Genomic DNA, 25,680 nt, shown 5'->3' on the forward strand with positions numbered 1-25,680 from the left:
ATACTATTTAGCTAAAAGTCTTCCTATCCTGCTCAAATTTATAATCAAGATGATTTTTTTCTTTCTATCTTGAACATTTAAAGTTTACAATATTAGGGACTTTGACACATCCCAGGTAAGGAAGGACCACCTATGTGCTGGGTGAGGGTCCTCCTGGGTTCTTTGGGGTCAGAGGAATCCTGAAGCCATGGATCACCTATGTATGCTTTGAGATACACTTTAGAGTTTTATTTGGGAAGCCCTGAAACTACCCTAAAAGTAGAATATACTATAGAACAGACCTACGGCCAAAGGTGGCAAAGTCTACATAGAATTATGCTTTGTGGTGTTCTGGGGAAAACCTTTGACCTGTTGGCTATACCATTCGGCGTGGCTATATAGCTCACTGTTCTTTCCCATTTGTTGGTGGTGTTGTCATGTGTTGTGGACCATCAATGGAACCTACAATTTAAAATCCAGATAATTGTCTTTGCAGAAAATCTTAGTCGACATGTTTATGGTATCCAAAGAGGAGACACTGTGATTGTAAAAAGCCCAAGTGATCCAAAATCAAACATTTGCAAAAGAATAACTGGTTTGAAAGGAGACAAAATCCATATCACTAGTCTGTCAGGTTTCTTTAAAAGCCATAATTATGTGCCAACAGGTCATGTTTGGTTAGAAGGTGATAATCCCAGAATTCTACAGATTCCAGGTATGGACCTATTCCATATGGACTAAACAGAGGACGAATTTTTTTTAAGATTTGGCCTCTCAGTGATCTCTGCCTTTCTATGTGACAGCCTTAATAGACACATTTTCTGATGATTAGTAAGGATTTATTCTTTTGACTTGATTACTGTTCTCCTTTTCAAGTGAATTGATTACTGACATTGAAACCATGTACTTATCAATAAACTATTTTATTAAAAAATAAAATAAATTTTACTATATTATAATTTACTAAGTTCTTTGTTACCTACAAAGACAGGCATTCATGTAAAAATACTGTAATTTGTACCAGCTAATTAAGTAAAAAAATGTTTCATAATAAATACCTAGATTTTTCTCAAAATCCAGAATATCAAATACTGCATCAGGATATGGAAGTTAAGATTCTAGATATAGTATTTCTTTGTGCTTAATTTCTTCTACCATGACTGGTTTGTACTTGTCACTAGTTTGCTTTCTTTCAGACATATGATTAATGGGGTAGAAATAAGTATGGTAATTTAGAACTGTCTAAGGCAGTACTGCCCAGTAGACGTTTTTGAGTTGAAGAAAGTGTTCTGTCTATTTTGTTCATGGTAGGCTTTGCTACATGTGACTACTGAGCACCTAAAATGTAATACAGCAACTGAGAAACTAAATTTGTATTGTATGTAATCTTAATTCATTCTAATTTATGCAGTGGCTACTATATTGGGCAGTACATGTCTAAGGTATTGAAATCATCAAGTATTATCATTTTCAAATATCTTTAATATGGAGAAAAATGGCTTTTCAACTGCAACAATACAGATCAGTAGACTAGACATAATTAGGAATGACTTTTTTCCTAATAATTTTTTTTCTACCAGCATAAAATGCAATAAAGTCCTATTTTTTAAAAATAATTCAGTATGTCATCCCTTAAGTCTATATATTAAAAAAAGAAACTATTATATATTGCCCCAGCAGCTTTAACAACATGCTAAGAGGGTGTATGTGCATGCCTAACATCCTGACAGAGTGGAGAAATGGAGGAGAGGGGAGTGTGGCAGGGGGTGCTTTCTACTTTTTCCTCTCTCTGTCTCTGATGAGGGTATGCACTTTCTGGCAACCAAAAAGAAGGACAATTGAGCAGTCATTAATTATATATATATATATATTTTTTTTTTTTCCAGAGGGCTCATGTGCTCCCTAGAGAGAGGGAGAGGGAGTGAGATAGTGAAAGGGAGAAAACGAAAGTGAGAAAAACCACCCACCCCAATGGGGAATGGTCATACCACAATGCCTTCTCCATTTCTTTCTTCTTTTGCTCACTGTGTTTCTCAAGCATCCAGGTCCAAAACTCAAATGGCATGACTGGCTATGTGAGATCTAACTCCTGAACCACCATGCCACTGGTTGGCTATATGTACACGGCTATACATACACACATGTATGCAAGCATGCATGCACATGAATACACACACATACACACACAGTCTATATATTCTCCCTCTCTGTATAAAAAAGTAATATTTTATATAATACTCTGTATTTTATGTACAATGTATTCACAATATCTAGTATATAAATTTAAAATTCATATACATATAAATTTTAGAAAGTAAGTAGTTCATTTGTATTCTTCACAAGAAGAGAAATAAGTAGACATTGTGGTATAAAATGAGAAAAGATACTATCAAAATTTCATAGTTATATCTTCCTTCAAGTTGTTAGGTTACAGTGTATGGGGAGAATGAAGCTTCAAATACTGAAAGAATGCATATCAGAAATTAATCAGAAAAAGGATATTCCAGGCATAATGTATATATTTATACATAAACTTAGAAGTATGTTTCATTGACAAATTACATTTTCCTGAGAAGACAATGCATTCATCTGAGCAGTAAGAAAAGGAGAAAATATAATAGTTGAGGACTTTATAAATGAAATAATTTTTAGTTCTGTTCTGATTTCTAAGTCTTTAGGCGATTCCTTCAAATATATACTAGACAAATTAAAGGACTTTTAAACCTGGTTGTTTTGAAGTCTCTCAGCGCTGTAGAAATGTATTCAGATAAATGTTTTTCCATGAGTGCTACTCTGATCCAGGCTCTACCCTAAAAGGAAGAAGAGAGAATTAAATATGATAATAAAAAAGTTAAAGTTAAAAGATACTGTGCCCACTCTGCCATAAAAATATAAGCTTTTATATATGTAAATAATAGCTCATTTGAAATGTACATTTGATAAAGACTAAGAAAAATATTTAAGTAGGTAAAAAGAGGTAAATGATTATATACAGCGTAAGTTCTGTCTCTCCGAAGCTGTATGGCACAGCATGTTACATTTACCTTCTATCTGCTGAAGGGGCAGAATGAAATTGAGGTACTTGAGTTGGCATTTCCTTTGGAATCATATAATGTAATCATAAGTCATAGCTCTACTTTAGTACTCAAAATCAACTTGCTAATTAAAATGAGTCCCCTTATAAAACATGAAGAGAGTCCTCTTAGTAATAAAAATAGTCACTCTAACCCACTTGTTTAAGTGAATCCCTAGTCCTATTTTCCAGTGGGATGTTTTATGCAACTGATAAAGACTCCCAGTTTTATGATTTATCATGCATCCAAATCATAAGTTAGCAAATTTGGTGTCCCTAGAAAATTCTAAAAACGAGTAACAAGTATTTAAATGAGGAAAAACAAACCAATGGCAATAATTAAAAACCTCAGAAGTCAAAAGATATTCTAGCATAGAATCACAGAAACAGACAATTCTTACTAAATGTGAATAATTTGAATTTACTAAAAAGGGGTAACAGTATTCAATAGTAGTGATTAACAAGTCTTTTACTATATAGCATTTCTTATAGACTATTTAGAATAAAAGGATATAAGAGATCATATTTGTGATGAGAATTTTATAATTCGGTTACTTCCATTTTCATTCAAAAGAAAATTTCATTAAGCTTGAGTACACAAGTCAAAACACTGCAAAGGCAGTTGTAATAAAGACAACACAAATAAATATACATGATGGTCAGCTACCAGTGAGGAAAAAAATGTCTTTAGAGATGTCTATAATTCTCTTGAATTCACTAAAATCGAAGTATAAAAGGAGTTCAGGCAGTGGTAAAACCCCATTAGGTTAGAAGCAGCAGTTCTGCTGGGGAAAACAATGAATGAGATGGGTGTAGTCAGCAAGAGGTCAACTTGCCCTACCAAGCTCACATCAACTTTTAGTTTGGCCTGTGATTAGTCCACTGTTCCTTCTAAGAAAGCCGAGGGGAACCTACCATTGTCTGTGACAGACTGGAACAGAAGGGCAAGAAACCTTCTGGCTAGTAGTCTGAAGATTTTCTCTTGAAAAAAAGACATAGAAACTAGCAGAAACATTTTGAATCAAAAGGCTGCAATTTCACTAATACAGAAGCAGGGCAAGTTGATCTCCAGAGAAAATTAGGCACAGGAGGCAGTGTTATTGCTAGATAAGGAACGTGGGGAAAGTCCTGCTTCCTGATTTCTTATTTTCAGTCCATAGAACACTGGGCTGCACTTTGTTTCCTGTCCTTGGATGTGTGTTGAATTCTCTGTTATATTGTAATAATGTGCTAATTTTAAGTTTCTTTCCTTTCAACACAAGAACTTTTCCTAGAACAGAAGATAAGCATATTTATACATGTTGTTGGGACAGAAAGTGGGTAAGCTGAAAACCAGATTAAAGAATTTAGATTTTTATCAGTTGATAAAGGTGAACCACTAAAGGTTTTTGAAAAGAATAAAAAGTCAACATGTCTTAAGAATGTAATTAATATGCTCCAGGCTCTGTTTTAAGATACATTAAGATAGATTATGTGCCCAAGATTTGTGTTAGGTTACAGTACTATCCCTACTTGACTATATGCAGAAACAAAAAATAGACACAATTAGAAGAATGAAAACTCATCTTCCCACCATCATACTGACTAACCTAACTGCATTAATAGCATGCAGTCTACTTTCCTTCTTAAGGATAAGTTGTCATCATTTGAGAGAGTGAAAAGAGAAATCAGAGAGGGCAAAGACACACACATACACACCCCTAACAAAAACACTCTCAGCCATTAAAATACAAAGAATTATTTGAAATCCATAAATGAAATAAAGCATAATTTAAAAATGACTTGTAAGGGAAAGATTTTTAACTACAGTCTATTTATTTAGTAGATATTAGAATATTCAGATGTTCTCTTTTATGTTAGTTTTGGTAAGTGATAAATTTAAAGAACTTGTCCATTTAATCTAAATTTTCAAGTTCACAGGTGTGAAATGATAATATCCTCTTTTAGGATTTTTAATGTTTACAGGACATAGGGTTTGGCCTCTTCGTTATTCCTGATATTGATAATTTATCTCTTTTGTTCTTGAATAGTCTTGGTAGAAGCTTATTAATTCATCTTCTTTAAAACACCAACTTTTCATTTTGTTTTCCTCTAGTGTAAATTTGTTCAGTTTTATTGAAGTTTTGCTTCTTTCTTTCTACTTTTAGTTTATTGTCTTTAATAGTTTCTTTAGGTGAAAGCTTTGATCACTGATTGCCAGCCTCTGCTATTTTTTTTAATAGACAAAAGCCTATTTAGGCCTTTTTTCCTCTATGTACAAGTTTACATATGTTTATTAACATTACTTTCCAGATAGTTTTCTATTTTGATTGAGATTATTCCTCCATTCAGGGATTATTTAGAAGTCCTTTGCAAGTTCACTCGAACATTTTGTTGTGGATGATTCTAGCTTAATTCTACTGTGGCTAGAGAACATACTTTATATGATTCTCTAAAACTAATTGAGATTAATTAGGGCTCAGTAAATAATCAATTTTGCAAAAGTCCTATATGTGTTTGTTAAATATATATATATATATATATATATATATAGCAGTTTTATCTTCTGATTTTAAAAATATATCCCAGTTATCTGGTATTAGTCATTTTTATTTTCTTGAACCAATTATAATTACTTAAAAATCCGTAATCTGCATCACCTTTAAGTCCGTTTCAATTTTTCTTTCTTAATTTGTCATTTGATCTTGTTCTTGATAAGCCTGATAATTTTTTATTGAATACTACATCTTGAGTATGAAAATTTGATTTCGCAGAGAGATAAAGTACTAGAAAATCACTTTGCACATTTATAAAGGATACCATATTTAGATCTTTTTGGTTTGATCTTCTAAATTTTCCCTAAAGTATGACAGTTCTTCAAAAAGTTCACAGAAAATGGACTATAACTTCCGTGGAGTTTCTGATGAAATTCTGGAGTATTTACAGGGCCCTTCAACTTCTTTGCCCTTGAACTCTGACCTGTGTCTCTCTAGAACTAGATGGAAGACTTTTCATCTGCGTTTTAACTCTTACCTGCTGATTCTAGCTTAGTTTGTGTGACTTTTGCTCTGGGTTATGGAGGACTAAGAGTTGACAGCCACCTCACTGGAAAACTGCATGCAGCTTCAGGCACATTTATCTGCAGTGCTCTCCTCCCAATCCTGGCTTCCACTAGCAGTTCTAAGCTACAACTTCCGCTTCTCAAGCTCAGGGAAATGAAAACATCCCCCACTTCCACTACTTTGGACCTAGTCTCTCTGTCTATGACGTGAATAGATAAATGACCTAGGCCAGGATGAATACGGGGGCTCACCTCTTGTACCATCCTTTACTCCAGGACTGGGGCCATTCCAATTCTCATGTCTTGGTTGTTCTCTCATGCCTTAAATTTGCTACTTTATTCAAACTTTATAGTTGTTCTTGGCAGATGAGTCCCTTTGATATAAACTATTCTCTTTCATCACCTTTAGGATCATCACTTTTTTTGATTCCAATGCCCTTTTAATTATACTGTCTATCTCCATTCCTCCCCACACCATTTCTCCAAATGGCATGGAGTTGATCTTCTGAAAAATGTAAATCAGATTACATATTCGACTGCTTTGAAAATAAAAATAGAAGGCCAGCCCCGTATGACACTGGTTAAAAACTGTGCGTTGGTAGCCAAATCCAACATGGCTGACAGTGCTTTGAGTCCTGGCCCTGGCAGCTTGAAAAACATGCTGGGTGCTGCATGCCCAGAATCATGATAGGAGAGAGAAATGGAGGGAAAATGATTGTGGAGTGATCACGTGACGTGCCATTGAGGCTTTACATTTCTCTCTCTCTCTGGAAAGTGCACACACCCTGTGCCAATAAAATAAATAAACATTTACAAAAAATGAAAAATAGAGACTTTCAAGTTGCTTCCCTATTGTATTGTCAATGACTTCTAAGCTTCTAATTATAAACATATCTTCTTTGATACCTTGCACACTCTAGTACTTGCACAGGACTTTTCTTTCATTAAAGTTTTGACTCAAAAAATGTTTTAACTATGTTTCTTTTTTTTATATAATTAATTTTATTTATTTATGTATTCATTCATTTATTACTTAATTTGACCAGAGAGAGACAGAGGGTGAGAGTGAGAGAGAAAGGAAGTGAGAAAGCAAGCCACCAGATTCAGGACTCAAACCCTGGTTGGCCATGTGGGAGTGTTCAGTGCCTTAACCACCACGCCACCTGCTGGTCACAAAATGTTTTAACTATGTTTCTAATTATATCTCTACATTTAAACATTATACAACTTTTAAAAAACTTACATATTCAGTTCAAGTTAACAAAATATTTTATTTATTTTGGACATATTTTTGTCAATTTTGTTTAAAAAAAAATTTCTCCAAAAGGAACAATATTTCTAAAGAAAGGATAAAGAAACAAAGAACTTGGAAACTAAATCTTTGTAAGATTAAAAAAAAAAAAACCTTACTTTTTGGGGACTAGCAGATGTCATGGCAGTTACATCGCTAGACTCCCATGCAGTCGACCACAGTTTGAGTCCCAGACCCAGTGGCTTAAAACTCACATTGGGTGTGTATGCATACGTGCCCAAAGTCCAGAGAGGAGAAGGGATTATGGCATGGCCATCTCCACTGGGGGCTAAGTTCTCGCTTTCTGTCTCTCTGGCGTACATGCATCCTATAGCAAAAATCTTTCTCAAAAACAAAAACCTTACTTTTTGAAACTATGCTTTGGTTATTACAGACATGTAAGTTTTAATAATTGTGAAATAATTATATCTTGATCTTAAAACTATAGCTATCTGGGGACCAGCAGTTAGCGTAATGGCTATGTCGCTGGACTCCCATGTAGTTGACTGCAGTTCGAGTCCCGGACCCAGTGGCTTAAACTCATGCTGGGCGCTTGTGCATGTGTGCCCAGGATCCTGAGAGAATGAAGGAGAAGGGATTGTGGTGTGGCCATCCCCTCTGGGGGGTGATTTCTCGCTTTCTGTCTCCCTGTCTCTCTCTTTCTGGCAAGCGCACAGGACCTATAGCAAAAAAAACAAAACAAAACAAAACAAAAAACTCTCCAAAAAAAGAAAAAAATAACTATAGCTATCTGGTTTTTGATCTTTATTTTCTACTTATTAATTTGTAATTCTTAAGGGTCAAAAATAGTAAAGACAGTTGTTATGACAATCCAATAAGATAAGTAAATAAAATTCCTAACTGAAAGCTGACACAGCTTAAATCAGCAATTCAGGCTTTCTACAGCCTTAAAAATGATCAAGGAACTCACAGGGTTTTATGTAGGTTATACCTATCTATATTTACTATGTTACAAGTCAAAACTGGAAACTTAAAAGTATTAGGTAATTCAGAGTAATAAAAAGGCTAGCCAAAGTAGCATATGCTGGTTGACATTGCTACTTGACAGGCTGAGGCCACATGGGAGGCCAGGATTCGATTCCCAGCCCACCTTAAAAGCTAGTATTTAATCAAAAGCTTTAATTTTACCATCAGCAACAAATACTGTCATCTGTTTCCTTGAAGTAATAGACTCACCTCTTTTGTTTTTTTTTTTCTCTTCAAGAAAATGTCTGCCAAATGTTTAAGTTTAAAACATTACAGTTTGTGGGACCAGCAGTTAGTGTAATGGCTATGTCGCTGGACTCCCACGTAGTCGACCGCGGTTTACATCCCGGACCCGGTGGCTTAAAACTCAAGTCGGGCGCATATGCGTGCATGCCCAAGATCCTGAGAGGAGCATGGAGGCGAAGGAATTGCGGTGTGGCCATCCCCCCTGGGGGGTGATTTCTCCCTTTCTGTTTCTCTGTCTCTCTCTGTCTGTCTGGCGAGCTCACGCACCCTATAGCAAAAAAACCTCTCCAAAAAGGGAAAAAAAAATTAGTTTGTAACTTTTTCTTTCCAGTAAAATAGCACTGCAAGATAAAGTGTCTAGTTAAGCTTATAATTCAATCACACAACTGTTTTTTTTTTAAAGGCAACCACCATATTTCCATACTTCACAGAAATGCTTTATGCATACTTCCCAGTCACTCAGGTATTAGACAAGTTTTCAAAGGTGAAATTAATATTTACTGCACCATCCTGGACATTCTTAAATGAAACTCTTGTACAATTTGAGGCCACTGCCTTAATTCATGGTAAGGCCACCAGCAGTTTTACCTACCCTTGCTTTTGCATTGGCAGTACAAATGACAATACCTGAAAAGGCAAATAACACCTTAGCATTACAGGAAAATAGTTTTAACTATTATTAACCCTTTAAAGAAAGGGTCTTAGACACTCCCAAGTTTCTGCAGGACATTGACAGTCATTTGCTAGACAACTAAAGAAATGTGGAAACATTATAGAACAGGAAATATTTTATTTTTGCTTCTTTAAAAAAGGAAATTCATAGGAAGTAGCTGCATGTCTTCTTGCTATTCAAAATACAACAGTGAAGACTCGAGAACATCCTAAAATAACTACATGCAATGAGAAAAAATGGAAATGAGCCTCTGAAAAATGTTGAATTTGATCAGGTACTCAATCCCAATGAAGAAAAGAAAACATACATCTTACATAGAAAAGAGCTCAAATGTTTTCTATTTGGGTCATAATTGCTTAGAACTAGATTATACACATTGCATATTATCAATATCTTACCTTAGCTCTAGAAGAACTGACATTTTCCATATTTTCAATGCTGCAGATACAATTCTGTGAAACTTTGCGGCAAGCCACTCTGATATAGTCCCAGAAGCTGCGAGGACTTTCATAGCCAAACCAGGTTACTTGACCTTCAGGAGAAAAATTTCAATACAAAATAAAAGAAAACTAGTCTAGAAAATTCATAAAGAACAATAATATTCTGAAAACTATAAAGGGCAAAATTGTACGCTTTCATGGAAAGATTACTGATCTAGTGGCGAAAGTCTTAAATACAGTCTAATACTACCTTTACAATTTGTGTTTCTTTGGGAAATTTTCTTAATGACTCTGGATCATAGTTTTCTCAACAGTAAAATCAAACTAAATGTAATAAAAAAGAACCAAACACAAATATCTTGCAGCTTAATATTCTATTATCGTAGGTAGTCTTTCAGGTAGTACACTTGTGATTCTAGTTAAGTAGTAATTAAAATGTCAGCAGTTAAAATTCTAAATCTTTTTCTACTTAGAAAAAATGGGAACAAATGATATCACATTTTTTCTTTTCTTCATAAAAATACTTCAAAAAAATCAGTAATAAATGGTCTATCCTGTAAGTAATTAATGTCAATGAGCATACTGTAGTCACTGATTATTCATAATTTTCTACCCAACCTTTCTTGTCTATAAAATTCCCCTCTCCTGTCATTGATCTGCTCTCATCTCATCATCAACCCATGAAAATCTCTTCAGATATCTACCAATATAACCATTTACATTTGGGTAACTATTTGTTCATGATCAAATACTCTATTGTATGTATTTTATATTAGTATTAAAATTTTTATTCAGGACTCTGAGTATTTGAGACACATTTTGTACAGTTAGTATTTTTTTTTAATTTTTACCAGAGGGCATGTGCATTCAGCAGAGAGAGAGCGAGCGAGCGAGAGCGAGAAAGTGAGAAAGCACCTCCCACGGAGGATAGGGAAGATGGTCGCACTATAATCTCTTCTACTCCACCTCTCCCATTTCTCAGGATTTGGAGCATAACCAAATAAGTCCTTGGCATGTTTTTCAAGCCAATACATCTGGAACTTGAATGGTACAGTTGGTCATGTGGCATTCAACTGCGGTAACCACCACACCACTAGCTGGTCCACATGCTTAGTATTTTTAAATGGAATATGATAGTTTTCTTCTTTCACTTTTTTATAAATTTCTAGAAGGCTCATACACTTGCCAGAGACAGAGAGAGAGAGAGAAAGAGAAACCCCAGTGGGGTGTGATCATGCCACAATCCCTTTTCTTCCATCCCATCAGTTTTAGGTACACATGCACATGTGCCTGGTGTGTGTTTCAACTCACTGGAGCTAGAATTTGAACCATGGTTGGCCACATGGGATCTGGCTTCCAACAGAAAGGGCTTAACTGCTGTGCTACAGGGCTGGCCCAAGAGATATCTAATACTTCAGCTGTCTGGAATAGTTAGTCTTACTTAGGGAAATTGTTTAATACATACATTTATCTTTTTAGAGAAAGATTTATAGGGTACATGTACTTGCTGGAGAGACAGAGAGAGACAAATAGACAGAAAGCTAGAAATACCTCCTGGAGGGGTGGCCACACCACAATCCCTTCTCGTTCACTCTCCTCTCAGGATTTTGAGCACGCACACACTGGCACCTGGTGTGAATTTCATACCACCAAGTCTGGGACTCAAAACACAATCATGTGGGAGTCCAGCCATGCAATCATTATGCCATCTGCTGGTCCCAAAATTATTTAATTGTTTAAATGTGGAAAGATTTGCTTCTTTATTTTAAAATGCATGCTGATTCACTGCAACTACTTTTTTTCCTTTTTTTTTTTTTTTTAATCTCAAATATCCTCTTCCCTAGTCATAACATCTCCCTAGCAACATCAAGTGTTCTTGGCCCAGCTTAGGAGGCAGTCTGAAGCGTACTGGACTGCAGTGCTGGAGGGTACCTGGCTAGCCATGGGTTCAGTCAGTTTGAAATACTGGATACACATGCAGGCACCAAAGATCTTGAGAAGAGCTGTGAGGCTGGGAAACAAGGATCGTAGCATGTCAAGACCCTGTTGAGAGCGTTTCCATTTTCTTTCTCTCACTCATGCACATGTGCTCTCTATTATAAAGAAATAAAATTAAAGTGTCTTTATCAGCAAGTACCATTCTGAGTACTATTTGAGATGGCATTTGCATGGTTCCCAACTATAACAACACATTAGAATGACTAGACTGCTTTCTAAAAATACTCATGCCTGGGGGCCAGCAAGTGGCATAGTGCTTAAGGCACTGAATTCCCACATGGCTGACCATGGTTTAAATCCCAGACCTGGTAGCTTGAAAATCACACTTGTTCCGTGTGTGTACATGCCCAAAATCCCAGAAGGAGAATGGAGGAGAATGGATTGTCATGACTATCCCTCCAGGGGGTTGATTTTCACTTTCCCTTTCAGTCTCTCTTGGCCTCACTCTTTTCTAGTGAACATACGCACTCTATTCACAAAACTTAAAACAAACAAATAAACAAAACAACAACAACAAGAAAAACAAAAACCTTATGCCTGACTCCCCTCAAAACTGAATACTCAAAATCTTTAGAGGAGACCCTAGATGTTGATTTTTTTTTTATAAAAGTCACAATGGTCTTCTCAGGATATATTTATAGTTAATAAACCAATAAAAATACTGCAAAAACAATAGGTAAGTTTTAAAAGAATATATTTTAGTTTATTATTATTATTATTTAATTCTCCAGAGAGAGGGAAAGTGAGAAAGCAAGCCACCATGTCCAGGATTCAAACTGCGGTCGGCCATGTGGGAGTGTCCAGCACCTTAACCACCATGCCACCTGCTGGCCTCAGATAACAGGTAATTCTTATTTTCCGTATAGTTAGTTCTGCTGTTGGCATCACTCCCTGTGCTTACTTGCTCTTTTGCTTACTTGGCTGTCTCACATTTGAAGTGGTAAGATCACTAACTCGGGGATTATGTCTTATTTGTCTTTGGTTCAATCTTCAGCACTTCACAGTGGCAGTGGCGCACAGTAGGCATTCAATAAATATTTGTTGAACAAATGAACTGGTAAGTCAGCACGAAACAGATTATCTTAATTGCAATGAACATAAAAACTGGAGTTCTGGAACCAGATGGTGGTACAGTGGTAAAGTGATGCTCTGCAGGCTGATACTCATGGGAGGTTCTAGGTTTGTGTCCAGGGACCTCTCTAAGACCTCCTTGAGTGCATGTGTGCCATGATTCAGTGCTGGCTAGGGTTGTGGACTGCAGAGTTAAACCCTGTTGGGGTGCTGTATGTGTCTTTCTCACTCTCTCACTGAAGAAATAAATACATAAGCCACCATGTCCAGGATTCAAACTGCGGTCGGCCATGTGGGAGTGTCCAGCACCTTAACCACCATGCCACCTGCTGGCCTCAGATAACAGGTAATTCTTATTTTCCGTATAGTTAGTTCTGCTGTTGGCATCACTCCCTGTGCTTACTTGCTCTTTTGCTTACTTGGCTGTCTCACATTTGAAGTGGTAAGATCACTAACTCGGGGATTATGTCTTATTTGTCTTTGGTTCAATCTTCAGCACTTCACAGTGGCAGTGGCGCACAGTAGGCATTCAATAAATATTTGTTGAACAAATGAACTGGTAAGTCAGCACGAAACAGATTATCTTAATTGCAATGAACATAAAAACTGGAGTTCTGGAACCAGATGGTGGTACAGTGGTAAAGTGATGCTCTGCAGGCTGATACTCATGGGAGGTTCTAGGTTTGTGTCCAGGGACCTCTCTAAGACCTCCTTGAGTGCATGTGTGCCATGATTCAGTGCTGGCTAGGGTTGTGGACTGCAGAGTTAAACCCTGTTGGGGTGCTGTATGTGTCTTTCTCACTCTCTCACTGAAGAAATAAATACATAAGCTTAAAACACCTTGAACTTTTGAAAACCTAATTGGTATCTTTGTATAGTAATAGTCTTGATGACAATCTGGTATTAAGTTATCTGCAGCCTAGATTACAAATATCAAATATATTTACCTTTATCTAATTAAAGAAAAATACAAAAGCACCTATAAATCCTTATCTAAATAACTATATAATTCAACATCTCTTTAAAAATCATATTTTAAGTACCCATAAACAGAACTACAGGAATATTTATATCTTCTTTCTCTGTTAATCTCTGCCATTACTGTCCTTTGAGTCATTTTTCTTTGTGTTAATCAGGTTTCTAGTATAATACTTCAATACAGTTTATAGGACACTTTTCATGTCATCAATTTCTTGACCATTTGGAGGAGAGGCAGGATCCTTGGTAGTCAAAAACACAGGCTTCTGGGTCAGATAGGCTTGAATTAAATCCCTTCCTAGTTATGTGATCTTGAGCAAATGACTCGAGTTCACTCTAAGCCTGAGCCTCGTCTGTAAATTGACTACAATGATAGCATAATACTTACTTGATAGCACTGATGTGAAGGTTTGATGAGATCGTGTATGTGCAGCAAGTATCATAGAGCCTAGGGACAAGCAGGTGGCATGGAGGTTAAGGCGCTGGACACTCCCACATGGTTTACCATGGTTCAAGTCCTGGACCTGGTAGCTTGCTTTCTTGTTCACTCTCTCTCTCTCTGGTCAAATTAAAATAAATGAATGAATAAATGAAATTTAAAAACAGAATCATAGAGCCTAGTCCATATTAAATACAAATTACTACTGTTATTACATCTATGTTTTTAAGAGAATCAAACTCCCCTCACAACAAAACACAAAGTCAGACTGAGTTGTGAAGTTTCTTCCAATATTTACTTAGAATCTAGAGAAATCTTGAAAATTTACTCCCTAACCCAACCTTTTCCCATATCAATGATTCTAAATTTACCTCTTCAAAATGTTTGTAGTCTCAATGGACTTTTCTTGCCTTCTATTATGTGGGATCATGCTCTAACTTCAAAATGAGAGATTTAGCTGCCAGAATTCCCTCAAGAAATAGAGTACAACACACTGGTAAGGATCTTAAGTAATGAGAGTATCACAAAGATTCTCTGGTGACTTTAACTCTCTCTAAAAAGACAGTATGGGAAACAGCAGGAGGAGAAATGGGCAAAGAAAAAGGAAACAGTAGCCAGTAGCAACCATCTATAGCTGGAACCTAGGTTGCCCATGACCAAGAATTTCCTTTGCAAGAAAAGTGTCAGTAGTCCATCATTTTGCATAAGGCATAATTTGCTTTTCTACAATGCTATTTGAAACTATTTGATGAGTTTCACATGACCGAGGAAAATAATTTGCGACAAGTATTAAAGTAGAGCTGTCAAAACCCAAAAAATAAAACAAAGCCGCATTTTGGAGGAGAGGAAACAATGATAATGAAAAATGAGAAATCTAGGCTTAAACAGAGAAGGAGTAGGCACTAAATCCTTGGGACTCTGACTGTAAGTAGGTTACTATTTATAAGAACTTCTACTCAAAAGATGGTAAGATTTCCCATACTTTACATTGAGAACCTAATTAGTAAGATGACACAGTATAACAAGAGGGCCTTAAATAAACCAGTATTATCTTCATAACACTTTTATATATTCAACAGACTAGAAGTGAGATGACTTGGCTTGATTCTGCCTTCCTTCCTTTCCACATGTATCATTTCCAAAGTGAAGTTCTTAATACAAAAAGGGTTACAATTAACTAAATACAGTAGAAGTGTTCAATTGAGTATTTGAAATATTATTTAAAAATCATTTTTACCTAAACATGGATTGACTGCTAGTAAAAGTCTGTAATTAGCATTCAACAGGAAGATTTAAAAACAAAGCTAAAGGGGAACCAGCAGTTGGCATAATGGCTATGTCGCTGGACTCCCACGTAGTCGACCGCGGTTCACGTCCTGGACCCGGTGGCTTAAAACTCACGCCGGGCGCGTGTGCGTGCGTGCCCAAGATCCCGAGAGGAGAATGGAGGAGAAGGGATTGCGGCGTGACCATCCCCCCTGGGGGGTGATTTCTCGCTTTCTGTCTCTATGTCTCTCTCTGTCTGTCTGGCGAGCGCACGCGCCCTACAGTGAAAATCTCTCCAAAAAAAAAAAAAAAAACAAAAACAAAGCTAAAGCTGCTCATGCCTTTAAAAATAAATATTGAGGCTCAGCTGAGGTGTGACTGGGAAGGTACCACTGCATGGCGGCTCAGACTGCATGACAGGCCCAGGTTCTACTTCCGGCACAACCTAAACAGTCTGGGTGCAGTGGTGCATGCCTAGAGTCGTAGCTAACTAGTGGGTTTGGGCAAGAGGATGGTGAAACCCTGTCCAAGATACTTTCTCTCTCTTTCTGTCTGTCTCTGTCTCCCTCCCTCCCTCCCTCCTGCATGTTCTCCTTCATAAAACTAAATTAAATAAAATTTAATATTGAAGTAATCACAAGCTATTTGCATTTCCTTTAAAAATAGCTACAGAAGAAAATCGAATAGCAAGAAACTTAAGAGTTCATATCTTTGACAAACCTTATTTCAAATGAGAGATATGCTGTCATTAATAAGATTTTCTTTTTAAAGCTCTCGATGAGGGGACCAGCAGTTGGCATATTGGCTATGTCACTGGACTCCCATGAAGTCAACCGCGGTTCAAGTCCCGGACCTGGTGACTTAAAATCATGCCAGGCATGTGTGTGTGCGTGCCCAAGATCCCAAGAGGAGAATGGAGGAGAAGGGATTGCAGCATGGCCATCCCCCCTGGGGGGTGATTTCTCACTTTCTGTCTGTCTCTCTCTGTCTTTCTGGTGACCTATAGCAAAAAACGTGCCCTATAGCGAAAACTTCTCAAAAAAAAAAAGCTCTCGATGAGTCTAGCTGTTTAATATGCTTTCAGTTTTAAGTGTTCTTGGAAGTTGACTTTGCCAATGACAAAATTAAACAATACTTTGAAAACATATTCCCATTTCATCAATCCAGCTGAAATTCATGTTAGGCACACAAATAAGTGCTAACACATTTACTAGAATAAAAACAACCTTCTACTGACCAGGTATGTAATATCTTTCCCACCAAACTGCCTTATTTTCAGTACCTATAAGTGACCTGTGATCTCTAGGGTCCAGAGTTACTCTAAAATTATTCTTCTATATTCTTTAAATGATACATCTATTCATATCTTGTAATATGTTTCTGTTTTGCTTGTATCTTACTCTATGGGACCGTCTAAGAACAGGAACTACATTTTCTAAAGTGGTTCTCTACTGAGCAGTGGCTGATGACTATCTTTTAATAATATATAAATAAGTCTGTTAAATGACCTTCATTCTCCACCCTTTGTATTAATGTTTAGCTATGTAAATACTAAATGAAAAGCTGGTCTCCAAATTCATGCTCTGTAAGAGTTACATTGTATCACCTACCTGACAACATCACACTATTACAGCTACTCTTCAGCCAAGTGAGCAACAAAAGGCAAGAGTGGCCATTCTGATTTCACAGCAAAAGTTTTCATCTACTTAAAGGAAATTGGTTACTTGTGGAGATATTCTGCCACTATATTAACATTTAGATATTTAACTTTTCAGCTTAAATTTTATAGCCGCAATCTTAGATTTCATAATACTAAAGTTATAAAAGGCAGTTTATTTTCATCCACTATCTTTTTACTAAACAGACAAAATTCCCATTTCCATGACTCCTATAAAAATTTACTATGTGGTTTATATTATTAGATCACCCAGTGTTGAGGTAAAATCATGACATAACCCCATAGTTCAGTGGTTGAGCACTGTCTATAAGGAGTTAGATCCCACATGGCTGACCTTGGTTTGAATCCTGCATCCCATGGCTTGAAAAACAGGCAGCAAATGTGGATATATGTGTGCTTGCCCAAAAGCCTGATGGGATGGAGAAAAGGAGGACTGCAGTGAGATTACACCCCATTGCAAGGGTAGGGAAGTGCTCGCTCTCTCTCTCTCTCTCTCTCTCTCTCTCTCTCTCTCGCAAACACACACATCCTCTGGCAATAAAAGTAAATTACTACATTAAGTAATTTCCTAACTAAAACTTTTAATGTTACATAAACAAAGGACAAATTTAAACACTTAAAAATAGTTTCAGGGGATAGCAGGTGGCATAATGGTTAAGGTGCTAGACTCCCTCATGGCCCACCGTGGCCTGAGTCCCTTACCTGGTGGCTTAAAAATCATGGCAGGTGGGAACCAGCAGTTAGCGTAATGGTTATGTCACTAGACTCCCAAGTAATCGACCACGGTTCTAGTCCTGGACCTGGTAGCTTAAACTCACACCAGGCACATGTGTGTGCGTGCCCAAGATCCCAAGAGGAGAATGGAGGAGAAGGGATTGCGGTATGTCCATTCCCCTGAGGGGGGTGTTTTCTCACTTTCCCTTTCACTGTCTCCCTCTGGTGAGCACACGTGCCCTGTGGCAAAAACCTTAATAATAATTTCAGTTATGCTTTAACCTGAATCTGAAGTCAGAATCTAGACAAGATACTCAATTGTACTTAAATTGCTAACTCTGCATGTTACTTACAGGGTGCCTCAGATAAATTATTTACCCACTGTCATCACAGTTATTCATCTATGAAATACAATTTTTATTCTTATTAACAATTCAAAGTTCAGTTCGCTGGTAAGGAATTTACCACAAACATATACAAATATCTAGAAATATATATCTATACCACAAATATTAATTCTTAATCTTCTGAAACAGATTAAGATAACCAACTTCACCAAAAATCTGAAAATTGATTTGTCTTAATTGGAGTTTTTATCTCAGTAATTTTAGTCTTTCCAACTAGAGTACAAAGGTTTTGCTTTTTATTCTTCTACCAGCATAATTAAAATAAGGTTTATTCTACTGGATGATGAAATTAGAATAATGAAGGCTAAAAAACATACAAAGAGCTAAATGTGTAGAACTGGAGAAAGCAGGTACAGTTTGTTTCAGGAGTGATTAAAGCTATATAAACTGCCCGCAAAACAAAAGAAATGTTTAAAATGATTACTTGTGGTAATCAGGACTAAGGGAACACTAAGACACTTGTTTTTTTTTACTTTTAACCTATTATCTACCATAATCTTTAAAAGTAATAGCTATGTGTCTTTTATAATTAAAAAATATAATAAAAAGCCTGAGCACATGTACAGAGGTGCAACAATATTTTGCAGAAACTAAAAACAAACAAACAAAACCAATTAGAATAAACAAAGATATGCATTTTACCTGGGAGAAAGGAAATTAAGGACATTCCCACTAATGGTTCAAGAATTGCAAAGCTGTTACTGTTGATAGCTTCCATCTCTGTCTCTAGTCACTGAGTGACTAGAAAATTTACACAGCTGTCCTGAGCCCCTAGTTTGCATTAATACAAGTAGCATTATATAGCACTTACAAAACCAGGGAAATAAAGAATAAATCTTACATCACTAGAGTTATAATAAAATGTAAATAACACTTATATGCATGATTAAATAGTTATTAGAGCCATGGAATTTATTAGAAATGTATAGGGATCACATCGGAGGGGAAGAAGAAGAAATATATTACTATAAGATGTGGGTTTATAATCAGATTTTAATTCAAAATTAGCGTAACATAATTGTGCCCTCTAGATTTAAAAAATCAAAAACAAAACAAAAAAACCTGAAATTTTGTAAAACCCATGCAATGTACTTAAAAAGATCACTTAACTGATACAGCCCTCCCCAGTAAGTCAATTCCATGCTCCCGTGCAGCTCAGTGGCGCGAGGCATCACCAGCACAGAGTACCTTGAAGGCGTATGTGGAGATGAGCCAGCCATCTGCAACTTTGGGAAATCTCTTTAAAAAAAATAACAACAACATATAGATATTTAAGAAAGCCTGCTATTGAACTTATAATTCCAAACTGAGTAGCCCAAATAAGATGGGTACTCATAATCTTGAAGTAATAAATGCTACGTTTACCTAATAAATAAAATGAGCTTAAGATGAATATGAGCTACATTCAACAGGTAAATCAGGTAGGTCCTGGTAGCCTGTACTATAGGAGAGGTTAAGATACGTGTAAGTCATAGGAATTAGTGCCGGGGTGGGTAGGGTGTTTGCGGATAAACTCAAATATATGTACGAGCAATTATTCCCTGTTTACTTTTGCCTCCATCATTCATTCTCAAACATAATAAACTGTAAATGTCAGCAGTTTATTTTTCATATATAATGTCAATCCTTAGCACAGTTGCCGACCACAACAGCTTGATGAAATTTGCTAGCTTTACATCTCAGAATTTATAAGATTGATTAGAAAAAAATTACTCATTTTTGAACTATATGATTCAGAAAGTTTTTAGCTTTAAAAATAAATTCACTTTTTAGTGTTAACTTTTCTAAAAGTTTTAAACAAAAATATTTTAGAAGAGCAGTTCTTTTTTGCCTAGTTAGTGTTAAAGTTTGTATGTTTTCTTTTTTTTTTTTTCCTGGCTGATGAAAATGGCACTTAGATATCAAGTAAATGTCTGATTGCTTAGCATTTACTAAATGCCTACTCTATGGAAAATATCATTTTGCTTCAGCTTCCAATTATTGTTTAACGATCACCATCTGGAAAAGTACTATAAATTGTTTGGAAACGTCTAGTATAATTATACAGAAAAACTCCAAATCAAGTTTCTGAAATCACACTCCCAAGAAGTGACATTTCCTTCTCATAAGCAAACCTTGTAATCTCTTGTAATAGGACATGGACCCACATCTTTCGATCCTTCACAAGACCAAGTAAAACAAGCACACACAGTCAGTAATGTGGCATGACAAATGAAATGAAGGAATTACATCACAGCTGTGCCACATCTCTGTCTCTACCACTCACTCTCTACCCTCCCACCTACGTTTGTAATATGGAAGTATTACAATATTGGAGGTATCGATATTTCAAACATATTTTAAATTTGGAAGCACATATTCAGAAAGATCTGTAATTTCATACCCCTTTGAAGCCAATAACAGAACATAATGCTCTTGATATAGCCATACTGAACAAAAAGGAAACTGTTAATAGCAAAATATGAATCAGGGTAAAATGGTTTCCCTTCCTAATAATAAGAATATTAATTATGAGTGTTTAAACCATATTACTATCTCTGTCCTAAAACAAAGGACTCTATATTATATTTGTGATTTATAGATCCAAAAATCTATCAAAGTAAAACAATTTCCATGAAAATCTTAAAGGAATTTTACTTCTAAAACTGTACTAATCAGCTATATTATGACCATATTTATGTCATGACTTAATCCCTTATATGAAACAATGACTGAGTCTACTATAAAACCCAATTTATAGATTATGATTATTTTAAAAGCTATTAGTATACTAGCCTTTATGCTCTGGTTATATTTATTATTTTTATCTTGGCTGTGAAAAACCATGGGGACATGAAAAATAAAGACATTTTCACTTATTTGTAGAATATATCAATAATTGCTCCTTTTTTTTTTTGTTGCTTTTAGATTTTTCCCATAGAGTACATGCACTCGCCAGAGAAAGACACAGAGAGAAAGACAGAAAGGGAAAGTGAGAAATCACTCCCCAGGGCAGGCAGTCATACCACAATCCCTTCTCCTTCATACTCCTCTCAATATTTTGGGCACACATGCACAGGTGCCCATCAGGTTTTTCAAACCACTGGGTCTGGGACTCAGAACCATGGAGTTGGACGTGTGGATCCCTTAACTATCATGCCACATGCTGGCCCCCTATAGAATTTAACTACTTCAATAGTAATTTAATATTTCTCTCTAGACCAGGTAAAAGCAATAATCAGTATCCAGACCAAACAACAATCCACTAGGTTCTAACTTATTTATAGTCAAATTTCAACAACTCTCTCATTTCATAGAGGCCCAATGGGAGCCTGCCAAGACCTAGTACATCTCTGTTCTCTGTAGCCTCCTGCTGACCTACTCCTTTGGCCATAATCAGGACCTGACAGATGGAGGAGAATGAGTCAGTTTGTTTTCCCAGTTGGTTATGAGTCCTCACTGATAGTCCCATAAATCAGAAAGAAAAATGAGGCACTGAAACATGTAGTGTCTCTGTGGTAAATATTTTTCATATACAATGCAAATCCTTAGTACGGTTGCTATGCAAAAACAACAATAATAATAATTGGATAAAGCTCACATTATTTCAGATAGTCCAAGGCTAGTTTATTATAGAAAGAACTCTCATTTGTGATTGAAATAATATCTTTTGTTATAAAATATACAATGTTAAAATAAAGTAAAATAGCATTTTACTACTAAATAGCTTAGAAAAACAGTTGAGACAAGATAAAACAAGCCAGTTTCAGAAAGTGTTTTGTTGAAAAACAAAATCTATTATAACCATATCATAATAGTTATTTAGCTAGTTTCTGAAATTTCAACCAAAAGAAGAATTCACTCAAAGATGGATTTGCAATATAAGACACTTTATCATGTACTGAAGATACAGCACTTCCTGACCCTAAAAGTATGTCAGTTTCAAAAACAAAATCACTGCAAATAAATGCAACTTCCTAATCTATTCATTAATGTCAAAATTAGTCCTCATACAGAAAAGATTACTGACCACTGTTTCAAACAAACTAATTTGCATTGTTGATAACACATTGTGACTTTAATTCATAAACATATTCGTCTTCCATTTGTTTTATGTTAGCATTGTTCCAACTTTAGATTTCTATTAATTTTTATTTCTTTAATGATTGAACTATATTATCATGATTGACATAATTTGATAATTGTTAACAATTGGGCAGAAGGTGAACTTTTTGCTTTTGCCATAATCTAATTCTCTTTTTCTGTGTGCATGTAGATACATTTTTCTAATTAAGTTACAGGTAGATACTTTTATTGTCTATTTTTAAGAATTATTTATTTAATTATTATTATTTTTTAATTTGATGAGAGAAAGGGAAAGTGGGATAGCAAGCTGCCAGGTTCAGGACTCAAACTACCGTCAGCCATGTGGGAATGGTTAAGCAGCTTAACCACCATGTCACCTGCCAGCCCCTAATACCTTTAATTTTAAATGTATCAAAATGATTTAAGTTTATTTATTTCTTTAGTGAGGGAAAGTGAGAAAAAGATAACCTTCAACAGGGTTTCACATTGATCCAAGCCAGCCAGGATCAGAGGCGTGTACGCTCACACCTGGTATGTACAGGTCTATCTGGAAACCAGACTCAGATCCTCCTATCAACTCCAGCACTGTACAGTGTTGCTCTGACTACTGTGCTCCGTGGCTAGGCCTATGATGGCTGTTGCTACTGCTGCTGCTGCTGCTGCTTATTATTATTATTTTGAGAGTGATTTTTCCCTAGGGCTCCGAGCTCACCAGAGACAGAGAGAGAGAGAAACAAAAAGTGAGAAATCACCCGCTCCCCTAGGGGGAATGGCCACACTTCAGTCTCTTCTCCTCCAGTTTCCTCTTGAGATTCTGGGTACACATGCCCACATGCCTGGTGTGAGTTTTAAGCCGCTGGGTCCAGCAAGGTTACCATTACGCCATCTGCTAGTCCCAATGATGGCTTATTGAAAGGGCCTCTACATGAACTGATTTGTAAATTGATTGCTGTTTGCAAGGCAAATAAAGAAACTAATTATAAATTATCAGATAATGTGACCAGCAGATGGCATAATGGCTACATTGCTGGACTCCTCTATAGTTGACTGCAGTTCAAGTCCTGGACCTGATGGCTTAAACTCAACGCTGCCAGGTGCGTGTGCCTGCATGCCCAGGATCCTGAGAGGAGAATGGAGAAGGGATTGGGGCATGGCCATATCCCCTGGGTGGTGATTTCTTGCTTTCTATCTCTCTGTCTGTCTGTCTCTGTCTTTCTGGCGAGCGCATGCGCCCTATAGCAAAAACCTCTCAAAAAAAAAAAAAAAAAGATCAGATAGTAATAATTCAGACTTTTCGCAACTTTTCTTTTTAAAGTGGCAATACTAGGTTAGAACATACTCTACTCTGTTATTAATAACATTGATGCGAGTTATTGTCTGACATTTTAAATCTTTTTTTTTTTTTTTTTTTGTTTTCACTATAGGGCGCATGTGCTCGCCAGACAGACAGAGATAGAGAGACAGAAAGCGAGAAATCACCAATCACCCCCCAGGGGGGATGGCCACGCTGCGATCCCTTCTCCTCCGTTCTCCTCTTGGGATCTTGGGCACACACGCACATGCGCCCGGCGTGAGTTTTAAGCCACCGGGTCCCGGTCGCGAACCGCAATCGGGAGTCCAGCGACATAGCCATTACGCTAACTGCTGGTCCCTGACATTTTAAATCTTTAGCCTCATATTTAGATGTAAGAAAAATTAGTCAGTGAAACAAACATTAAGAGTTGCGATTTGTACTGTAATTCAGTTAATAATAAAACAATCTTTCTATGAAGTCATTTTTCATCTTTTAACAGATTCTAAAATAAAAATAAAATTATACATAAATTTTCTAAGACTTTTAAAAGATTGTCTTAAAATATGATATACAGGTAGATGGTAGGTGTTTTGGAAATTAAATAGTTGCTCATGATTTAACAATTTAAAAAACACTGAGTGCCTAAATCATGCAAATCTTCTGAAGAGTCATAAGGACTTTAAAGAAATAAAATTTAGGAAGAATTTTTTTTTTTTTTGGAGAGGTTTTTTTTGCTATAGGGTGCGTGCACTCGCCGGAGAGAGAGAGAGAGACAGAGAGACAGAAAGCGAGAAATCACCCCCCAGGGGGGATGGCCACGCCACGATCCCTTCTCCTCCATTCTCCTCTCGGGATCTTGGGCACGCACGCACACGCACCCGGCGCGAGTTTTAAGCCACCGGGTCCGGGACACGAACCGCAGTCGACTACGTGGGAATCCAGCGACATAGCCATTACGCTGTTGATCCCAAATTTAGGAAGAATTTTAATAAAATATAAACCATAGCTCACATAAACAATGACAGTTGGCTAATTAAACTTGAATAATGACAGTTACTACTGAATAGAGATTAATATTTTCATAAAATTAAAGTAAATGAATTTGTGGATGATAAGGGAAAGGAACAATTTTAAATTATATGAATTATACCTGAACCATGAAGTCAACTCTAAATCATGGTACATATTAGAAAGACTAAACTGAATGTCAGAATGGAAGTTAATATTAGACCTCTAGTAAAATAACTTGTAATAATTTTATTTTCTCAAGGAAACAGATAACCATACCAGAAACTCATGAATGATTTGCAAAAGAGTAACTCACTGAAATTAGAAAATCAGAAAAATGTAGAAACAGATTATGATACTTTTCAAAAGTGAACAAAATCTGGGACCAGCAGATGGCATAATATTACATCACTGGACTCCCACGTAGTTGACCACATTTCAAGTCCCGGACCCAGTGGCTTAAGCCTCACACTGGGAGTGTGTGCATGCATGCCCAAGATCCCAAGAGGAAAGTGGAGGACAAGGGATTATGGTGTGTCCATTTCCCTGGGGGGTGGTTTCTCACTTTCTGTCTCTCTGTCGATCACATGCACCCTGTAGCAAAAAATCTCTCAGAAAAAAAGTGAACAAAATCCAGACTGTGTAATTTTTCCCTGTTCTATAAAATGAGAAACACTTACTTCAAACGAGCAATAGTAGAGCAATAAAGTTGCCAAAACCATTGTTGAACTTAGGCAATAGCAACATTAACAAAAAAGCAAGTTTTCATGACTGAAAATAATGTATGACTTGATAATTATAAGCATTACGAATGGCTCATTGCTCATTTGCAAAAATCGCAAGGTCAAACTGGAAACGGTCTATTATTTTTTTGGATAGAAACTCTAAGGGTTACAAACACATAAACATACACAAATATGAACTACCATCAGGGGCTATTGATTTCTGTTAGAGCCATGAAACTGGATTACCTGGTAGAGTAAAAAATTGCTCTAATTCTTTCTCATATATTAAAAAAAAAAAAGACTTTCAG

The 25,680-nt window shown here is 36.4% G+C and overlaps 1 protein-coding gene across 1 annotated transcript in view; it reads right to left on the minus strand.

Annotated features, from left to right (window-relative positions):
- The window catches only part of RUNDC3B (RUN domain containing 3B), a 154,192-nt gene that overhangs the window by 75,148 nt on the left and 53,364 nt on the right, over positions 1-25,680 (minus strand). The window contains 2 exon segments of the mRNA XM_006170485.3: positions 2,704-2,789; positions 9,688-9,821. Of these exon segments, the coding sequence (XP_006170547.1) occupies positions 2,704-2,789; positions 9,688-9,821 (220 nt within the window).

This window comes from Tupaia chinensis, unplaced genomic scaffold (genome assembly GCF_000334495.1).
Source record: "Tupaia chinensis unplaced genomic scaffold, TupChi_1.0 Scaffold148587_1, whole genome shotgun sequence".
In the NCBI taxonomy this organism is placed as follows: Eukaryota; Metazoa; Chordata; class Mammalia; order Scandentia; family Tupaiidae; genus Tupaia; species Tupaia belangeri.